Below are 19,512 nucleotides of genomic sequence, written 5' to 3' on the forward strand. Positions count from 1 at the left end.
GTGACGCTCCAAGTGCGTCAAGTGCGACCGCTTTGAAGGGTCCGGAACGCGTATCGATCGTTAAGACGTCGCACTTTCTTTTCATTCCGAATTTCGTTCTCTTACGAGCGTCGCGTATCACGTTGTTCCAGCTGGAGCATCAGAAAGGCGCATCTAGCGGTCGCGTAGCCTAAAAAAAGTAATTTCGGAACAAGCGGATTTTAGAGCAATTTTAGAGCAATTTTAGAGGATTTTACTCTTATATATGACTTCAAGAAGATTCCTCTAAAATTAAGAGGAGAATATTATAAACACACTATTCTTAAAGTTCATATATATATATATATATAACATAAAATTCCTCTAACTTTAAGAATAATATGTTTATAATATTTTTCTCTTAATTTTCGAGGAATCCTCTTGAGGCTATATATAAGAGTAAAATCCTTAAAAATTTAGATGATTTTGCATCTTCTGAAATTACCTTTTTTTTGGGTGTTGTTTTCAATCGAGGAGCCGGAGAGGCACGCGCTCAGCGCGTGTTCGTTGTCTAAGATATTTGAAGGATACGGGATTGTTATGATACGTGTTGATTGTTGTGATCTCCCGCGACCGTTGCGAGACAGCGCTGGCCTTTTCGTCCATTGTTGATTTGATACTCGCGAGCGTCGCGTCTCCGTACTCGGTCAGTAATTCCCGTCTCGGATGTGATCAAAACGTTCCGCCGACTCTTGAAATATTCAATCGGACACTCGTCGGCGTCGCGTTAGTTAGCGCGCGTTTCTCGTCGCCTCGGTCGTATTTACGCGCGCGTGTGTGTGTGTGTGTGTGTGTCGGTGTCAGTGTCAGTGTCGGTGTCAGCACCACGTATGAGTATTCAGCACGAGGGAGCAGCCAAGAGCTCAGGATGAGGAAGTCAGGGCGCCGAGACGCGAAAAGCGGTGCATCACGCACTCGCAGGTACGTCAAATTGCTTGTTGCTGATTTGAACGAACGTTTCGATGGATTTGGGGAGGGGAGTGGAGGTGAGGAGGCGCCCCGAGTCGGAATTCGGACACGTTCATAGCCGGTTGATTACCGATGAATAATTACAGCTGCATGAATCTCTGATTGGTCTCACCAATTTGTACTTGTTTTATGTGGCACGCTAGGAATATTAATTCCCCGGTCACCGAACGACGGTTCGTGCCTGCTAATCTGCAGTTTATTATATCCTCGATCGCTTGTCGCGAGTAATTTATAACCGTGAACGCCCGCTTCTTAGAATCCAGCGACAGTCTCGCGAGCGTGTTAACTTTTACGTCCGATATTGCTCCATCGACCGCGACTCCCCCTCTTGCTTATCCTTGTTGTCGAGCAACGAGTCTAAAATTAAATCCGTCGAAGCGCTGCGTTGCTGAGGTGCGCAATTATTGACTTGCATAATTCTCATTCTTCATTCCTGCTGAATCTTCTCACGTCTTGTCGTAATGTATTCCCAACGGCGAGAACGACGATAAAATTACGAATTTTCAGACGTTCCATTTCGTGTTCCATTTCGCGTCACATACTTTTATTAATTATTCGGTGTACTCGTTTATATCTCACGCGTTTTATTAAGGCGAAATATCAAGACGAGCAAATTGAGTGCTTATTTAAAGAATTGGAAGGTTAAAACTAAAGGTCAAGGAGGTCGGTGTGTAAACAATATTGAAAGTAGTACATCAATAATCCCCGAAGAAGCGCTTCTTCGAGTCTCAACGTGATGAGATCGCTAGGAAGCAAATACCCAAAGAAAAGTAATTACAGAATAAACGGTGTCATCTAAATTTTAGAGGATTTTACTCTTATATACGGCCTCAAGAGAATTCCTTTAAGATTAAGAGGAAAATATAAACACATTATATTCTTAAAGTTGGAGGAAACTTATATGTTACATATATAATGCAAATCTTATCGATTTTAGTGTAAATTTCCTCTTATACACAGATTATTTTTCTTTTTTTGAAAAGATTATTATTTACTCTTACTGTATTTTATTCTTATTGGTTATACGTTCCTTTATAAGGAGAGAAGAGAAAATTATTATGAAACTGATCCGGAAAAAATTCGAGTTAAATTTTTTTGACTTTCTGCTGAAAAAGTAAGAAAAAACATAAATTTGTAATTTTAAATACTCTAAATGGTATTTAATGTAGTGTGCAACGCGATGTGATAAATGGATATGTGTACGTATTTACGCTGAAATGTGGACCAGTATGACTTCAAGTTAATTTTCTCCAAAAATTCTTAAACTTCATTCATGACGAAACAACCGGGAAAATCAACACCAACTGAATAACGATCTCTCTTCTTTTTTCCTTTGCTCCAGATGTTGTCCATAAAATAAATGTGGCGACGATTGTCGCACAGAGAGAGAGAGTGTGTGTCTCTGTGTGAGCAGATGTAAGAGGAAAAATGCCGACAAGCGTTCTTCTTGATGTAAGAGGAAAATTAATTGATACAAGAGACAATCTTCTTGAAATAAGAGGAAAACAGAATATCTAATATCTAATAAATTTTAGTTGAATGGTTCACCACTATAATCGCTTTAGCGCAAGAGAAATCCTTTTCATGTAAAAGGCTTCGCTTAGAATATGAGACTGTGAGAAAAATCATTGTACAAATAGGATACTTTTTTCCGCGGAGGAGGGAGGGGGAGGGAATATTCACATTCCAGGTGAAACAACAGAGTGTAACCGTGTAACGGTGTATCCGCGGATCTTCCATCGGTCGGCGGGCTCCTTCGGAAGCCCGACGGAGTTCGCAGGGTTCACCGCGGAAGGAAAATTTCGGGGTTTGCCGGTAATTGTTTGCCGCGGAAGTTTTGCACCTGTCGCGCGGCGCGCGAGCGCGGCAAAATCCCGGCTCACGCATCTGCTCTCTCGCGAGTTGCTTTCGAGTAGTTTCGCAATAACGTCGCCCATTACTGCGTGTACCGGCGGAAATTGGTAGATTTCGTGATTACGGCCGGGGCCACTCCGAGGAGGGTGGAGCGATCGGCGGATTAGCGGATCGGACCAGGGTGCTCCGTAGGGGAAGTTCAGTTCAATGTCCCGATGATGCCTTTATCGGACGCTGACAATTACCGCGGAAGGCACGGAGGCCAATCGTAAAGTTCCGATTAACGAAGCGGGAATTCCCGCGGTCGGCGACTGCGACTGCGACTGCGGATATATCCCCGTGAACAAACACGATCGCGACGCGAGGAAATCGTCCCCTCCCCTCGCCCTGCCGCATTGCTGATCCAAATTCCTCGGCTTTTATTAACATTCTTCGAGCTGTAAGCCGATTTCTACTACTGCCGTCTCGAACTTTATCCCGCTCTCGTCTCGTCGCGCCGTGCCCATGATTATCGCGTTAGGCGAAAACCCGAAAACATTCGCAGCTGGTAAATTTCGCGGCTCTGAAATTTCTCCCTCGGATAAAAGTGCGCGTTTAATAAACGTTGCCCCGAAGATAGCGCGCGCTCTCGCGCGAAAGCGTCTTCCATTCCGCAATTCTTCGGCATGTCGGCGATTCGCCGTGGAAGCTCGCTGGAAGGATCGACGGAGATGGCAGGAGAGAGAGAGAGAGAGAGAGAGAGAGAGGGAGAGAGAGAGAGAGTGAGTGAAGAGTGGAATTTCCCGCGAAGGAGATCGTAATTCCCACGCGATGAAGGAAATTATTCGCGACGCGTATACGCGAGTCCTTGGCGAGCGCGCGCAGCTCGTACAACACGTCGAATCAATGCGAGTCGTCGCCTTTGGGTGTATTCGTGTATGCGTATGTATGTGTGTGTGCGTGTGTGTGTGTGTGTGTGTGTACGCCGCATCGCCGGGATCGTTTCGGGCGATAATACGTTAACGGACGATTTAACGCTCACCCACACATTATTTACCGCATACATACGCCGCGGTAATGCGGCGCGCCAAGCGGGCGAGGGAAGGGGGGGGAATACGAGGAAACTTTAGATCTCCGTCTCATTTCTCATAGAGACACGGGGGGGGGAGAGAGAGAGAGAGAGAGAGAGAGAGACGATAGAATGTCCCATTCCCCGGCGCCTCGATAAATCCCGTATCTCGATTCTAAGTCGCCGGATTTTACGACGGTTACCACCGATCGGATTATACCGTCCTGAAATCCGCGCCAACTCGCTCGCCCGCTCGTTCGTTTCGGCTAGCGGAGGAAAGCTCGAGTTTCCATGAGAAAATAATAATGAGCGCGGGCGAAATAGGTCAAGCCATTTGCTCGGAGCGGCGACGCGACGCGGCGCACGAGGGGTCACACGGAATCAATAGGACTTTAATAAAGGCCCCGGCGGTCCTTAACAAAGCACCATTGTGCCGCGTTGCTATCGCGTAACGCGATATCGTATCCTTTCAGAAAGATCCGGACACGCTTTTCTTCCCACCTCCCGCCGCGCCGCCGGGACTCTTCCGTCGCTCCGCAACGCGACGCGACGCGACCCGACATGAAACGCGACGGACGCGAGCTCGCGGATCGAGTTTTACCTCCCGAACGCGTCCAATGCGCGACCCGTGAATGAGATCGCCGGGCTCCCCTCCCCCACCCTTTCCCCACCTGGTCGATCCGCAAAAACGCGGAGCGATCCAATGTCCAATTCGCGACACAACTCGCGGATTCACAGTCGGTCGGACAACCTCGTTACCGTTAGCGCGAAAATAGCCCAAGGCCGAAATCGTGTCGCGCGCAATCGGCGAATAAAAGTTGATCTACAGAAAGGGTACATGCGCGTGCACGCGTGTGTGTCAGCTGGCTCGACATTGACGAGCGGCCGTGCGGAACCGGAAAATATTAGTCTCTCGTATTACGAGCGAAGGACCGCCGAACGAATACCGCCGATGATAATTCCCGGAGTACCGCGGGCTGAAATCGAGCTTAAAAAATGAACGCGACCGATACCGAGGGAGGTCATGCGTGTACACACACACACACACACACACACACACACACGCGCGCGCGCGCGCGCGCGCGTGACTCGGTGGTCGTGCCGAATATAACGATCGTCGCGAAATTGCAGCGCCCCGTTCTACTTGCACGCGAACGACCGCGGGCACCGCAAAACCATAACACGACACCGTATAAAATACAGTACGATGCCGCCGCAGGCCGTCATCTGCCTGTGACGGCAACAACCTCTTCAAGCCGCCACCCCCGAAGCTGATTAATTGCTACACGTGTCCGTCGAGAGCGCGTGTTATTTTTCAGGGCGGCGAAACACCCCCATTTCCGAAGCCTCCGAGAGAGCCGTTCGATCATACCGAGAGAGAGAGAGAGAGAGAGAGGTCGTCGCTGGAGATAACCGGCCGAGCTTTAGGCGCTTAATATCCGCGAATGCCGCGCGCTGCGAGCTTTTACGCTTTCTCATTCGCATCGCGATGTTTACGCCGGGAGTGGTCCGGCGATTAACTCGCTCGCTCGGCCAAAGAACGACCCCCGTATTAAAGAGTTTATCCTCCGATTGTTGGGCAGCGCGCGATGCAAAGAGGGCTTTTATTTCTCAAACCGAACGATTTTGTAACTGAGACTTCCGCGCGCTATGGAAGAAGGTGTGATTTAGCATTTCTTTTCTTTTGGACACAAATCCGCGAGAGACCGGGAAGCCACCAGAGCAAAAAATTGTTAGAGCAAAAATTGTTAGAGCCCATCCTCATGAAGCATAAGGCTCCGATAAGGCTGAAAGTAGGATGCCCTAAAAATGGATGTCTCATTATTACCGCATCAGGCCTCGAGATGGATCTTTTGGGGATGCCTTAGATTTTACGAAATCACGCTTTAACGTGGGAAATTGATGTGGGACTTGGAAGGATCTTTTAAGAGGAAGCTTTAGAGATACAAAATCAAGTTTTGTTAGGTATTGAAAATTAATAAGATCTGAAGCGTGTAATAAAATTATCATAAGTTAGTATTGTTTTAGTAGGTACGCTCTACCTGGTTGTTTTAAAGATTTTTTAATTCTACCGCAATTAGAAACAAATTTTATTAGTTTCATTAGTTGCTATATTCATTAGTCTCTTCCAAGGACTTTTCTAGTGTTGCCTTCGTTTTAAAACGCAGCAAACTTTCATCAAAACAGTAGCAGGATTTTTATGTGTAAAGAATGCTATCTTTCATTGTGTAAAGTATGTTATATTTTTAAAATAAAACATTCTTGTTATATACTAACAAGGTTATAAATAAACAAAGAAATTACAGTCCAAATTTCTTGGAATGAAAAGAACGGATATTTTTACCGAAGCAACAATAAAAATATTTTCTTATAAGGCCCTATTAATATTATCTTATAAGGATCAGTCATACCATTTGTTACACATCTTGTAGAGCCCCCTTATCTCTTTATCCCTACTAAGGCCCTTATTAATGTTAGAGAAAAATAATCAGGCCCTTGTTATCAGAGCCTTATTAATTTTTCTACTCTGGCAAGTAAAGCAGGCAATATTTTTATTCTTTGACATATGTATATATATTAAATATTTACCATTTACACACACAGTTAAAAACATTTTGTACTTTTGTTGAAATTATTTGTGTGTAGAAAGTTTTGTGTTAAATTTTTTACACAGTCGTGTGTTAATTTAACATATCGTTGTTGTGTTACCTAGACTTTCTTGCGTTAAATTAAGATTATCTATTTTCAAGTGTTAAAGTGACATTTCCAAGTATGAAAATAACACAATTTACATGTAAATGCATGAATTCTTGCTATGACATATTTTATATGTTGAACTCAACACCTAAAATGCGTCACTTCCCTCATTATAATAGTTATCATGTGTTAAATATATAATGTTAACATTTCTGGTACGTGAAGATTGAATTTTTAACACATAGATTATGTCAATCTAACATTTTCGCTTCATCAAATCATAGATCATTACTTTTCCCAAATGTTGAAGTAACATTCATTGTGTGTAAATTTAACACAAACTGTGATTCTTGACGGCATTCAAATGTTAAATTTTTGTGTTAATTTTTTACTACGTATTATGTGTATTATTTTTTAACATATTTGCTGTATGTTAAATTAACACATAAATGAGAGTGGATGATTTGAGACGCATGAAATATGTTAAATTTAACACATCATCTCTTATAGTGCACACACACTAATTACAAAAATTTATCGGGCTCATATGCTGCGAAAAGTCATCGTTTCATTTACGATTAATCATTACGATTTCACGGGCACCGGTGCTCTGCAAATCCAAGCGTGTTACTTTCTCCACGTGCAAGCGTCTAAAAATAATTTGCCCGATAATTTGTCCGCTTACACGTTTAATCGTGTCGGTCATTCCACTGCGCGCTCAAAGGGTTAAATAATCACCCTTGGAATTTCCCGGAACGACAAGCGTGCGTGCGTGCGCGCGCTGCAATTCTCGCAGCCGCGTCCACGAACGACCGCAAGTAGTCATAAAAATCCGAAGTATTGTACATTCGATCTCTCTCTCTCTCTCTCTCTCTCTCTATCTATCTCGTTGAATCTTTCGAGAGTCAAGCGCTAATTTGCGAGTGCAAACACCGAGACCTTCGACCCCGCTGACTTTACGCTCCGCGTTTCCCCTTGTTTCTGGCAACGGCGCGAAAGGGTCGAACACGAGAAGGCGGCGCGTCGTGACTACCGAAAAGGGCGTCTTCCAGGCCTGGCTTCGCGCGCGTTTATCGGCATCGACGGCCTCTCCCCTCCCTCGAAAATCGCCCCGACGCTGCAAGCTGCGTCCGTCGCGCGTTTCCTCCGCGTGGAAACGCCGAGAGCCCGATAACGTCACGAGAGCGGAAGGCGTCTCCTCGCCGCCCTCGGTGACGGCCAGCCGTACGCTTTGTTATTTCTCCTGTCATCTCCTTTTTTTACTTCCTCCTCCTCCGTGAAAAATATTACGGGCTCGACTGCATCGACGGTAGCTGCGCCGTCGCCGCCGCCGCCGCCGCCGCCGCCGCCGCTCGGGGGTGCATAAATTTAAGGAAATTGTTTCTAGCGGGTAGCGCGGCAACGTGGATGAGCGAGCGAGCGAGCAAATGGGGGCGGGTGGGTGAGTGAGTGCCGGCAACTAATACGCGAGCCGTGTCCTTGCGGTCGCCGAGCTTGTCTTAACGGCTGGCAGGTCTCGAAAATTGGATCCGCCTCGATCGGGCGCTCGTAATCACGAAATCTCGTCGGTCCCCGCCGCTATCTCTCTCTCTCTCGCTCTCTCTCTCTCTCTCTCTCTCTCTTTCTCTCTGTTATTCTCGTTCGAGCGAAATTGCACGAACGAGCCGGTTACGCTTTCGCAATGTTGACTATTTATGTCTCCCCCAACCTCCTCCTCGCAGCCTCCCATCGGATGTGATTAGACGTACGCGGGTATAATAAGCCGCCCGTGTTTCGCGATACGCCGAGCTCGCCTTGATAAGCGCGTTTTACGCGAATCGTCCATCTCCAGCTTGTTTCTCTCTCTCCTCCCGCCCCGTCCCGCCGTCTGTCTCTCCGCCGCGCGTTATCGCGTCGCGCTCGCCTGTGACATTATGAGTATTACAGCGAGAGAAGCTCTCGCTGGAACACGCGAGAGACTTTGGCGCGTTTCCGCTTTATCTCGCCGCGGACGCGAGAGTCAGAATCATCCCCTTGAAGCCCCGATATCAAACGCGAGCCATCTGCGGCCCGCCTCGACGTCGTCTTCCGCCGAATTGCACGCGCGGATCGCCAGGTAGACGGACAGATGGAATGGCTCTGTGTGAGAGAGACAGAGAAAGAGAGAGAGAGAGAGAGAGAGAGAGAGAGAGCGTGATGAACGACGCAAGCCATGTGAAAGGTCCGGCCAACCCTTGCGCCTCCGTGGACAGCCGTCAGGTCCTTCGACGCCGCGCCGCGGGGTCATCACGGCGACGTCGATCGCCCGGTAATTTCCTTCGCGCGATCTGCTTACCGTGCAATCGAGTCGGTCAAAGGCGATGCCCATCGGCCGCCAATATAATTACTGGCCGCGTCGTGCACCGCGCCATGCCGCGCCATGCCGCGCCGCGCCGCGCTGCGCTTCGCTTAACTTCGCCTCGCCTATCGCATGCGCCTTCGCATACGTGCTCGCCGCACGCTGCGTTTGAAGTCCGCCCGGGATTGCCATTAGCCCCGACCGGTACAAGGGATCCCACCCCGTCGTAAAGAGAGACTCGACCGACCGACCGACCGGTCGAACGAACGAACGAACGGCCGTTCGGTCGCTCGGTCGGTCGGGGTGGCCGTGAAAGCCGGTTATTGAAATTCTAAAATGATTTTATAGCGAGTGACAGGTAATAACCGCCGCTTCACGGGCGACCTGCGAGCGAGTGAGCGGTAACGATGTGAATATTTAATCCCGCGGGAGCCGGCCGCTTTCCTTTTAGCGCAACTTGCTCGATCGAGCGCGTCCCGAGGCATTGACGAGCCTGAAAGATGGGCATTAACGAGCATTAACGACGAACGGTTCTCTCCCGCCTCTGCGTTGCCGGTGAAGTCATATTTTTGAAGGCGGCGCGCGCACGTGAAGAGCCCGTCGACGGAGTCGAGGGAGTGAGATTGTCGCGAACTGCCGATTACCTAGGATATTTATCGCCGAATTACACCGGCCGATTCGCGGGGCGATCGGCATCTCTGAACTGCGGTTATTGCGGCGCTGTGTTGCAGCGACATCCTAAATAGAAAAATTAATTGGCCTCTGCTAAAGGCCTGGTTATTTTTCCCTGACATTAATCGGGAACATTAGTAGGGATTGAAAGACAAGGGCTCTACAGTAAAGTAACAAAGTGTAACAAAGATGTCTAACGAGTCCTTATAAGGCAACATTATAAGGGCCTTATAAGACAATATCAACAGGGTCCTATATAGAGCAATATTGATAGGACTTTATAAGGAAATATTTTTATTATTGCTAAGAAATTTAGACTCATTTCTTTATTTTTTTTACAACCTCGTTAGTGTACAAGAATTTTTTATTTTAAAAGTGTAGCATACTTTATACAATAAAATATAGCATATTCTTTATACATAAAAATCCTGCTACTGTTTTTGCTTGAAGTTTGCTGCATTTCAAAACGAAGGAAATACTAGAAAAATCCTTGAAAAAGACTAATGAATATGGCAACTAATAAAACTAATAAAATTTGTTTTTAATTGCGGTACAATTAAAAAATCTTTGAAAGAACCAGACAGAGGGTACCTACTAAAACAGTACTAAACTATGACAATCTTATTAATTTTCTATAACAAAACTTGATTTTGTACGTTTAAAGCATCCTTAAAAGATCCTTCTAAGGTCCACATCAGTTTTCCATGTTAAAGTGTTATTTTGTAAAATTTAAGGCATCCCTAAGAAATCCTTCTAAGGCTCTTCTCAATTTTCCCTATCAAAATCTTATTTATTAAATCTAAGGCATCCGCAATAAATCCATCTAAGGCCTTCATTAGTAGTTTTCTTTATCAAAACCTTATTTCGTAAAATCTAAGTTATCTCTAAAAGATCCATTTCGGAGTCTGATATCGCAATAAGAAGGCATCACTTTTTAGGACATCCTACTTTCAATCTTATCGGAGCCTAATGCTTCATGAGGATGGTCCTACTAATTTTTTGCTCGAAATAGTGTAGACGAAATGCGCCTCTCTCTCTCTGTCTCTCTTTCTCCCTGCGAATAAGTCGAATGCCGGGAAGATACTTTTCCTCGTCTCACGTGGAATCTGCGCGATTCACGGCGCAGTTTCCGCACACACACACACACACACACACACACACACGAGATCTCTCGGACGAGAGAGACAGAGGCCGGGAGAGTTGAAAGTTGCACAGGCCGCTCGTCGAGATGGTATAATGCGAGCGCGGCGCGGCGCTCCCATGTTTGACGTATAAACACAGGCATCTCCCTCGAATCGACTTAATTAACTGTTACCGCAGTTACCGACATGCCGCATTGTGTCACTTATCATACAGATAATGCGGATACGCGCGCGCGCGCGCGCGCTTGCGAGTACGTGCACGCGCGGCGTAATAGGACCGCCGTCTCCCCGGGCTGCGCGCGGACGAGATAAAAGCCGCCTCTGCATTTTCTAATTACCGGAGCGACAGTGTAAACGCCAAATCGGCGGCCGCGCCGGGACCCCGCCGCCGGTTTAATCGCCGCGTCGAAATCTAGCCCGCGTACGCGGGGCGATACCGCTTTCTCTTTTTCTCTCCTCTCTCTCTCTCTCTCTCTCGCATTATCTTCATACACGCTCCAGAGAAGGTGGGGAGAACAGAGGGAAAGAAGCGAACAAAAACGGAGAGACGGCGGAGGGGTGGCGGACGAATAGCGGATGATACGCCGCGCGTATCCAGCGACCCGTCAAAAATGTGGGACAGAGTTCGCCCCGCGGTCCCTCTTTATTCCTCCCTCCTCCTCCTCCTCTCGCTTTTTTTTTCCACTGCAAATAGCCCGCATGCATCACGCGGATCCCGGGCTCCCGTTTACAAGGGAGCCAGAGTTCTGGAAATGATGGCCTCCGCGCGGCGAAGAAGAAAGGCAGGAGCGCGCGCGCGCGCGCGCGACGTGTATCGCGGAGGGATATGCGCGTATATAACGCTATTTATCCTCTCGTCTCTGTCCACGGGAGCGTTCTCTCCCCATTCTTCACCCTTCCCGCCCCGCGAGAGAGAATCTCGCTTTTCCCCGTCGAGGGGAAGAAAAAACACTCACCTCTTTTTCTTCGCTTCTCCTCCGCTCCCGTCGTTGCGCCTCTTCTCTGCTCCTCCTCGTCCTCTCTCTCTCTCTCTCTCCCTCTCCCTCCTTTGAGCATACCCGCGGTATATATCAACGAGGTCTCGTCACCCTGACCCAGAAATACACTTGGAGATGCCTCCGAAGTCGCCTCGGAGAAGGAAGTCGCCTACCTCGGGGGGTTGCTGAGGCCGCGCGGGCGACGCTCCTCCGCATAAATTCTCGGCGAGAGAGAGAGAGAGAGAGAGAGAGAGAGAGAGAGAGAGAGAGAGAGAGAGAGAGAGAGAGAGAGGAGGCCGGGAAAAGAAAAACGAGGAGCCCCGTCGGTGGGGAAACCTCTTTTAACGCTTCTTCAAGTCATAATAACGTCGGCCGACGGCGAGTTACCGTCAAGTCGCCTGAATCGCGCGCTCTCACCGTGAGAGACGTTTTACGTAGGGTCGCGATTTACGCGTTGTCATCGCGTCTCGTCTCGTCTCCTCTCATCTTGTCTCGTCTCAGCAACGCGAAAGCACCGCGAAACCGCTGCGAGGCGACCGACTCGCGTGAACGTGAGTCCTCGTCGAGATTGTATTAATAACCGCGTCCGCAAGCCGATAGGGAATCTGTGATCGGAGTCAGGTCGACATCGTGTGGGAAGCAACGATCGATTTGATGCTTCTGAAAGGATAAGCAATCAGGAAATATCAGCCGCGACTAATCTAGTGCCAAAAATATTCGAATAAAATTTTCTAACAATATTCCACTACTCTCTCAGAATTATCTGTACAATATAATTGCATGTTTATATGGTAACAAATTAATTATATCTGTTCCAAACTAATCCAGCTGCAATGTAGTCGCTTTATCTTCTAATTTTAAACATGTACGTAAAAAAAAGATTAAGTTACCAGATTATTGATCATCATGCAGATCAGGAATATAAGCAAAAATTAGAGCAGCTCATAAATATTAAATTATAATTTTACTCTTAGAAATTATATGTATGTACCTGTTAGTCTATTTCGCTATTTTTTTTTTTGCCAACATTGTCTCTCCTCTGAATAGCTGTATTCAGATTGATGAGCGCATGAATTTGACGCACTTTTTCAAAAATGTTATTTTGTATTTTTTTTTTTGTTTCTTTACAAGACAATTCGTTTCACCTGCTCGCCTGACTAATTTCAATCCTAATCGAAATCGCGTTCCTTATTGTAGATTGATATTTAACTTTAAATCAAAATTACTCGAATACAATTTCACCTTTTCAAGATATTTTGTTTTACATCGCTACATTTTTTCCACGGTAAGATGAAACGAACGTTGAATACTTTGACAGGGACGTAGTTACAATGTTGCGCGACGCCCGAGGCGCCATGTTACCAGCGAATAGCATCGATCCACGTCCGTGGATCACTTGTCGCTTGTTGTGCTAGGTCAGTGCTGCCCGCTTAAACCGGCGTGCGCGTCAAACTTCCTTCGCAACTCTGCTTTGCTTAAGAGGGACTGGAGGAGGGCTCAGATTGCTGAAAAATCGTGCTTGTTTTTCATAATATTACGAACTGAATAAATGTGCAAGAATGAAAATTTTAGGTACATAGTTATACAACATATGAAGAGTAGAAAAATTTTGCTTATTAATAAATACTCGTATAAATATACGATATATATAGTTGAAATATACTCTCCTTTTTTTTTTCTTTTTTTTTTTAAAGTTATCGTTTTTGCAGTAATATCTCGGCTCTCGGTGGTCCGATCAGAGCTAGCTAGAATTTTAGCTACAAATCTTGAGGAGGCTTATCATTATCCGGCGAACCATTAGAAAAAAAAATCGAACAAAATTAACAAAATGGCAGCCATTATTAGGCTAAAATTCAAATTTTTAAGTTCTTTTACGATAAAAAAATTAATATCTCGAAATGAAATACTTTGACGGAGTTGTCCATGGTTCACCTGAGAGCCACGTGAACAAATATTATTGCTTCAAAATTTCAAATCGATACGAAGCACAGTTTCGGAGAAATTACTGCAAAAAGCTGAACAATAAATCTTCGAGAATAACGCGTTTAAAATTTAAGTCACAAAATCATTATCAAAAACAAGCACGATTTTTCAGTAATCTGACCCTCCAATCCCCTTAAAGCTGTGTCCATAAGTCCCTGAGGAAAATTATTGTATAGTTACTTATGTTACACCAGATTAAATTTTCATCAGTTATCCGATGTATAATTGCGAGTGTTTCAAATCAAAACTGCCTGCCTGTATTTGTCGAATATCGAAAATCCGGCAACTGCTAATGGGCTACAAGACCGATCGTGAAGCTCTACACGGGGCGGAGACACGTTCCAGCACTTTAAGAATTGTTTGCTCGAGACTCCGTCGCGGGGCATAAATTTTAATTCCCCGCCGGGGTGGATATTGCTATGGGAAAACTTCGCTCCCGCCCTACCTACTCTGATTGTAATGTCGTTTCCGGTAAAATTGTTTGGAGAAGCCGTCTCTTTACGGCCTCCCTTAATGCCTGGAATCATTTTCGTATTTACGACCATTTCTCGGAGCGTCTTGTCGCTTTTACGCCCGAAAAGTTTTTACTGTTTGTCAGCGCGCGCTGCTCTTACGCCGTTACACTCGCGCAACAATAACACAAGCGCAGAGAGAAAGAGAGAGAGAGAGAGAGAGAGAGAGAGATCGTTATTATCCTATTTTAAAAAGACATGTTTTTCAATGTTATCTCGTTCTGCGACGTTGTTTGGCCTTCTTTTTTGCAAAGGAGTTAATATATAATACGTTAATATTAATAGGGAACGTTGAGCTGACGAATAGATAGCGTAAACGATCAGAACAGTCCTCGACGCGAGATTAAGCGCGTGACGTTGAATTTTCCCGAATCTGTCAAAGGATGCGCGCGTTACCTCGCTCTCGTACAGTCATCGTGTTAGGATAATTCTCAAAGCCTGGAATTCCAAGCGCGATTCTTAGTTTTTATCAGTTCGAGACACAAATACACAGTCTCGGCTTTCCGCATTCCTAATGTGTACTTGGACCTTGCGGTCTAACTAACCGGAAAACTTGCCTTTTGTTTCAGAAGAGAACCCGTCAGCACTTGCGGTGACTGCGACACCCGGAAGATGCAGTTTCGGTGGATGCGACCGCTGCACCGGAGGATCCGGTTCGGGCCCAGCAGGGTCGGCTCGAAGGTGAGTTTAGAAAGAAGATTTCCAGATTTTTAAACTCCAGATCTTTTGTATTTCTGTACACGATATAAAACTTTGTATAAAATATTAATATTGAAATATTAATTAAAATATTAATCGAAAGGTTTTAGCCGTCGTTCATTGTTTATTGGAAAGTTATTGACAAAAAAAGTTGTAGGAATGTAACGTAATTTTTCGAAACAATATACATTAAACAATGTTAAAGAGTACTTATAAGCGGCAGAGAGGCTGCGCCTTTCCCTCGCACCCCCTCTCCGAACAAATCCTAACCTAACCTACAACTTATTGGATCTTTATATATTTTTGGACATTGTTGAACAAGTTCTCTTAAGATCTATCACCTAACCCAAAAATATTTTTGCTTCCAGAACCGTAAGCGGAACGCGGCCGACCCTGAGTTCCCGCTAATTGGTGAGTCAGAAGCAAAGATTTTGGTGATGGGTTTACATTAATCCTGGCGTCAACCTTAAAAACGACCACCGCGTGAAAGTCGCGTATCTTGACAACGAGAAATCGCTAGAAAGCATCCAGCGATTAATGGACGATAGCACGCACGTATCTCCTCCTCCGTGCTGTGTCCAGCCATTTCGAAATAAAGCTGCTATTTTAATCACTTTCTAGTTGAAACGTCAAACTTCCAATTTCAAGGTCGACTCGATCCACCGACCATCAGTCGATCTCGCGTTTCAAATAAACATCAGATCCTGCGCCCGCGGAATAGCCGCGACCGCGCTGCGTGCATCCCGCCGTTACACACATCGGTTTATGTACGAAAGGTGTTAAGAAGCGCGAAAGGGCGCCATCAGCCTCTCCTCTCGCTCACTTTAACGCTGAGACGCGCGAGAAGAGCACGGGCGTGCTTTCCCCGCGGGAACGACTTTTCGCACTTCGTCGACGACGTCGGGGACGACGCTGATGACATCGGTCGACATCGTCATCGCCGACGCGGTCGGAAGAAACGTCGCCTCGGCGCGCGGGAGCAAACGTAAACACGGCCCTCTTATCGTCGCAATTCAAAACACCGCGGGAAACGACACTTCGCCGCAGTCGAGAGTTCTCCACGACTCGCACGGGGGCAAAAATAACGTCGGAATAGGGGAAGGAGGGGGGGGGAGTTTGGTTTCCGAAGTTGAATAGAAGGACAGGAGGGAGGACAGGGGGCAGAATTACGAGAGAGACGACACCCGGCGAGCGACGACGCTCCTCCGATCGAAAATATTTCTCCAAGCTCCTCTAAATTATTCGCGCACCCATGCCGAGAGGATTTTTCTATGGGACTCGTTATTTCGGGCAGATTGCCGGCGCCTAGGGAGAAGGCGGGAGGGCGGAGAACCGAGAGAGCGGGCGGGCGGGGGGGGGAGAATAAGAAAAAAGAAAGATGGGCGAAGGGGGCAACGAACGGCGAGAAAAAGCGACTCAGGTGGAGCTCGGAGGGATTAATAGTTGATTCTCGCGCGCGAACGCGATTGAGGACCGGGGAATCCGACGAAAGTTCGCCGCCGACACCTGCGACAAAGCCCGTCCATTCGTCGCCGACGCCGGCGACGCCGTGCGTCGTCGCCGGGAGCGCTCTCTTAAGCGCGATGGGAACTTTCTCAATCGAGTTACCGGCGAGAGTATCGCCCGATATCCCCATCAACGTCCGCATCTCTCAACGTACTTCGCCCTTATCCCTCACCCCCCACCCCCTCCCCTCCGCTCTCCGCGCAACCACCATATTTTTAATAGCCATTGTGCGACGCTAAAGTAGACTCGGCGAGCGAGCGAGCTTTCTTCCGCGACGGGGCGAGAGCTCGTATCGGAATAATTAATCCTCGAGACCTCGAACGGCGCGGCGCGGCGCCGGGAAGAAGAAGCGGCGGCGGCGGCGGAGTGCTATCGAGCATGGCCGCCATAGAGAAAACAAATTCAATTTAATACTGAGTGCAGAGTGCTACCCGCGCGCGCCGGCATCTCGCCGAGAGATCTACGGCGAGACTCGCTCCGTGAGACGCGCTCCGGATCCGCGGCGGCCGGGGGTGTTGCTAGAAAGGGGGACAGAGCGAGAGAGAATGAGCCGGGGGCGGAGGGGGGAGCCGCGAAAACGCGCGAAGATATTGATTTTCCATTTCTTAGGCTTATAGACCATCGCGGCGCGGTGCGTGCGGCTAGGAAAAAAAGAAGGCCCGCCGACACCCACTCTTGGCCCCGTGTCTGCCCGCCCCCTACCCCCCTGCCGCCGCACGGGCCATTACTCGGCTGTAACCCTTCTTTAAGCGCGGCTCGCCTGCAGACCCCCAGACTCGGTCACGCCCAGCGCTATCTTAACGTCCGTTTTCGGGCTTTCGGTATTTTTAGCGCCACGAATACGCGCGGATAATATACCTGAGGTGCAAGAGCAAGCGAAAGAGAAAGGGAGAAAGCGAAAGGGAGGGGGCGCGCGCGCGCGCGGTCTCCGGCTGATCTATGGCTGCTTCGGGGAACGAGATGGGGCGGCGAGGGAGGAGAGGAGGAGGATTCCACTAACGGTGGAATCGCCGGACGAGGACTCCGACTCCCCGGTATAAAGATAGTCATCTCTCGCGCAAGTCGGCAGCCTTAACGGCGGCGCTGCGTTATGCGCGGCACGCAGCGCGCTCTTAACGGCGAATGGACCTCGTCGCCGTAACGCTGCGCTCGACCTCCCCCGCAGAATTTCCTGCTGGTAACGCCGACATGGCGGCTCGCGCGAGACACGCGTTGCTCCGCTAAGTATATGTTCCGCGTCGCGTGCCGAAATCATGGCTTTGCTCGCCGCGATCGCGGCCCGATAAGCCGCGCGCGGCTATTCGCACGTGCTCGCGAGACGACGCGACGCGACGCGAGACCCGCATTAACTCGAATGAAAAAATTAATGGGCTCTGGTAAGGGCCTGCTTTTTTTCCCCCTAACATTAATCGGGCCCTGCGAGATGCGTAACAAATGGTTGAGCGGGTCCTTATAAGGCAATATTATGAGAGCTTTATAAAGCAATATCAATCAAGGGCCTTGTAAGATCAGAGTCAGATTAATTAAGGGGCCTTATAGGGAAATATTTTTATTATTGCTTGAGCAAAAATATTCGTTCTTTTCATTCCAAGAAATTTAGACTGCAATTTTTTACTTCTTTACAACCTTGTTACAACCAGAATTTTTTTATTTTAAAAATACAGCATACTTTACACGATAAAATATAGCATTCTTTACACACAAAAATCCTGCTACTGTTTTGATGAAAATTTGCTGCATCTCGAAACGAAGGCAATACTAGAAAAATCCTTGGAAGCGACCAATGAATACGGCAGCAAATAAAACTAGTAAATTTTGCTTTTAATTATTAGGCATAATTGGAAGATCTTTAAAAGAACCAGATAGAGCGTACCTACTAAAACAATACTAACTTATGATAATTTTATTACACGCTTCAGATCTTATTAATTTTCAATACCTAACAAAACTTGATTTTGTATCTCCAAAGCTTCCTGTTAAAAGATCCTTCCAAGTCCTACATCAATTTTCCACGTTAAAACGTTTCGTATTATCGTATTTCGTAAAATCTAAGGTATTTCTAAAAGATCCATCTCGGGGCCTGATGTGATAATAATGAGGCATCCCTTTTTAGGACCTATCCTACTTTCAGTCTTATGCTACGGGGCCTTATGCTTCTTCATGAGGATGGCCCTAATAATTTTCTGCTCGGATAGTAGCACGGGAATTTTATTTAAAAAAATATCACAGAGTAAGTTTGTTTTATTCTTCTAATATTTCACAAAGTGGGATGAAAAAATTGGGATGAAAAATCGTTAGCTCTTTCCTTCAGCAGCCGACTAAGAGAGAGAAGGAGGAGCAGGGAAATAAAGATGGAATCAGCGGGAAGGCCGACGCGGTGCGAAAGTAAGATGAAACTCGGTCGCGGTAGAAGAAAAGGAGCACCTGAAGCGCGCTTCCGCGCGAGAGAGTCCACAAGTTCCGGTCGCCCGAGTGGGTTTTCGCGTCGTATTTGGTTCGCATCAGTCGGACGTGTTTTTCCTCGTTTCGCGCGCGCATCGGGGCAGGGGGGAGGCGCTTGATCGTTTGAAGGATTTTTCAGCGATAGATCGGCGCCCGTCGAATGGAGAACGCACAGCCCATATGTGTCGCTCGTTCGCTCTCGTTGCCGTACACCGCGTGCAGCCGCTTTTAAACGCCCCGGCACAGAGCGCGCGTGTTCCCGCGCGTATCGCAAACACGCCCGATTTCCGCGTACGCGAATTTTTCCCCCGGGACCCCCTCCCCCCCCCCGCTCGACGAAACGGCTTCGCCCGCCTGCGCTCTGGGCGAGCTCCGGGAACAGCCGAAACACCGCCGCGCGCCGTCACTCCGCGGTGCACGCTAAAAGCCGCCCGTATGAATTATCGCGCGCATATTGTTCCCGCCTGGCGACGCGCGGCGCGACGCGCGAGCACTCAAAGGAAACGCGTCGCGCAAAGTCTGTGACGAACCGTCGCTCGGACGCCCGCGACGTCGTTGTCGTCGGTGTGGACAATACGGGCAGCGGCGGAGGTCCTTTGCCCCGGGACAAGACAACAGAATCGAGCCGTAAAACGCGACTGCGAGCGTGCTCTGCAGTCTCCAACACCGCGAGAGA

General features: G+C 47.7%; 1 protein-coding gene across 1 annotated transcript in view; it reads left to right on the plus strand.

Moving 5' to 3' along the window:
* Positions 1-645: 645 nt before the first annotated feature.
* Positions 646-19,512, plus strand: part of LOC105181074 (uncharacterized) — an 88,117-nt gene continuing 69,250 nt past the window's right edge. Inside the window, exons 1-3 of the mRNA XM_025302196.1 lie at positions 646-939; positions 14,759-14,870; positions 15,257-15,299. Coding sequence (XP_025157981.1) covers positions 887-939; positions 14,759-14,870; positions 15,257-15,299 — 208 coding nt within the window. The 5' untranslated portion in view covers positions 646-886. The remainder of the gene's footprint in view (positions 940-14,758; positions 14,871-15,256; positions 15,300-19,512) is intronic.

The sequence above is a fragment of the Harpegnathos saltator genome, unplaced genomic scaffold, assembly GCF_003227715.2.
Source record: "Harpegnathos saltator strain DR-91 unplaced genomic scaffold, Hsal_v8.6 scaffold47, whole genome shotgun sequence".
NCBI lineage: Eukaryota > Metazoa > Arthropoda > Insecta > Hymenoptera > Formicidae > Harpegnathos > Harpegnathos saltator.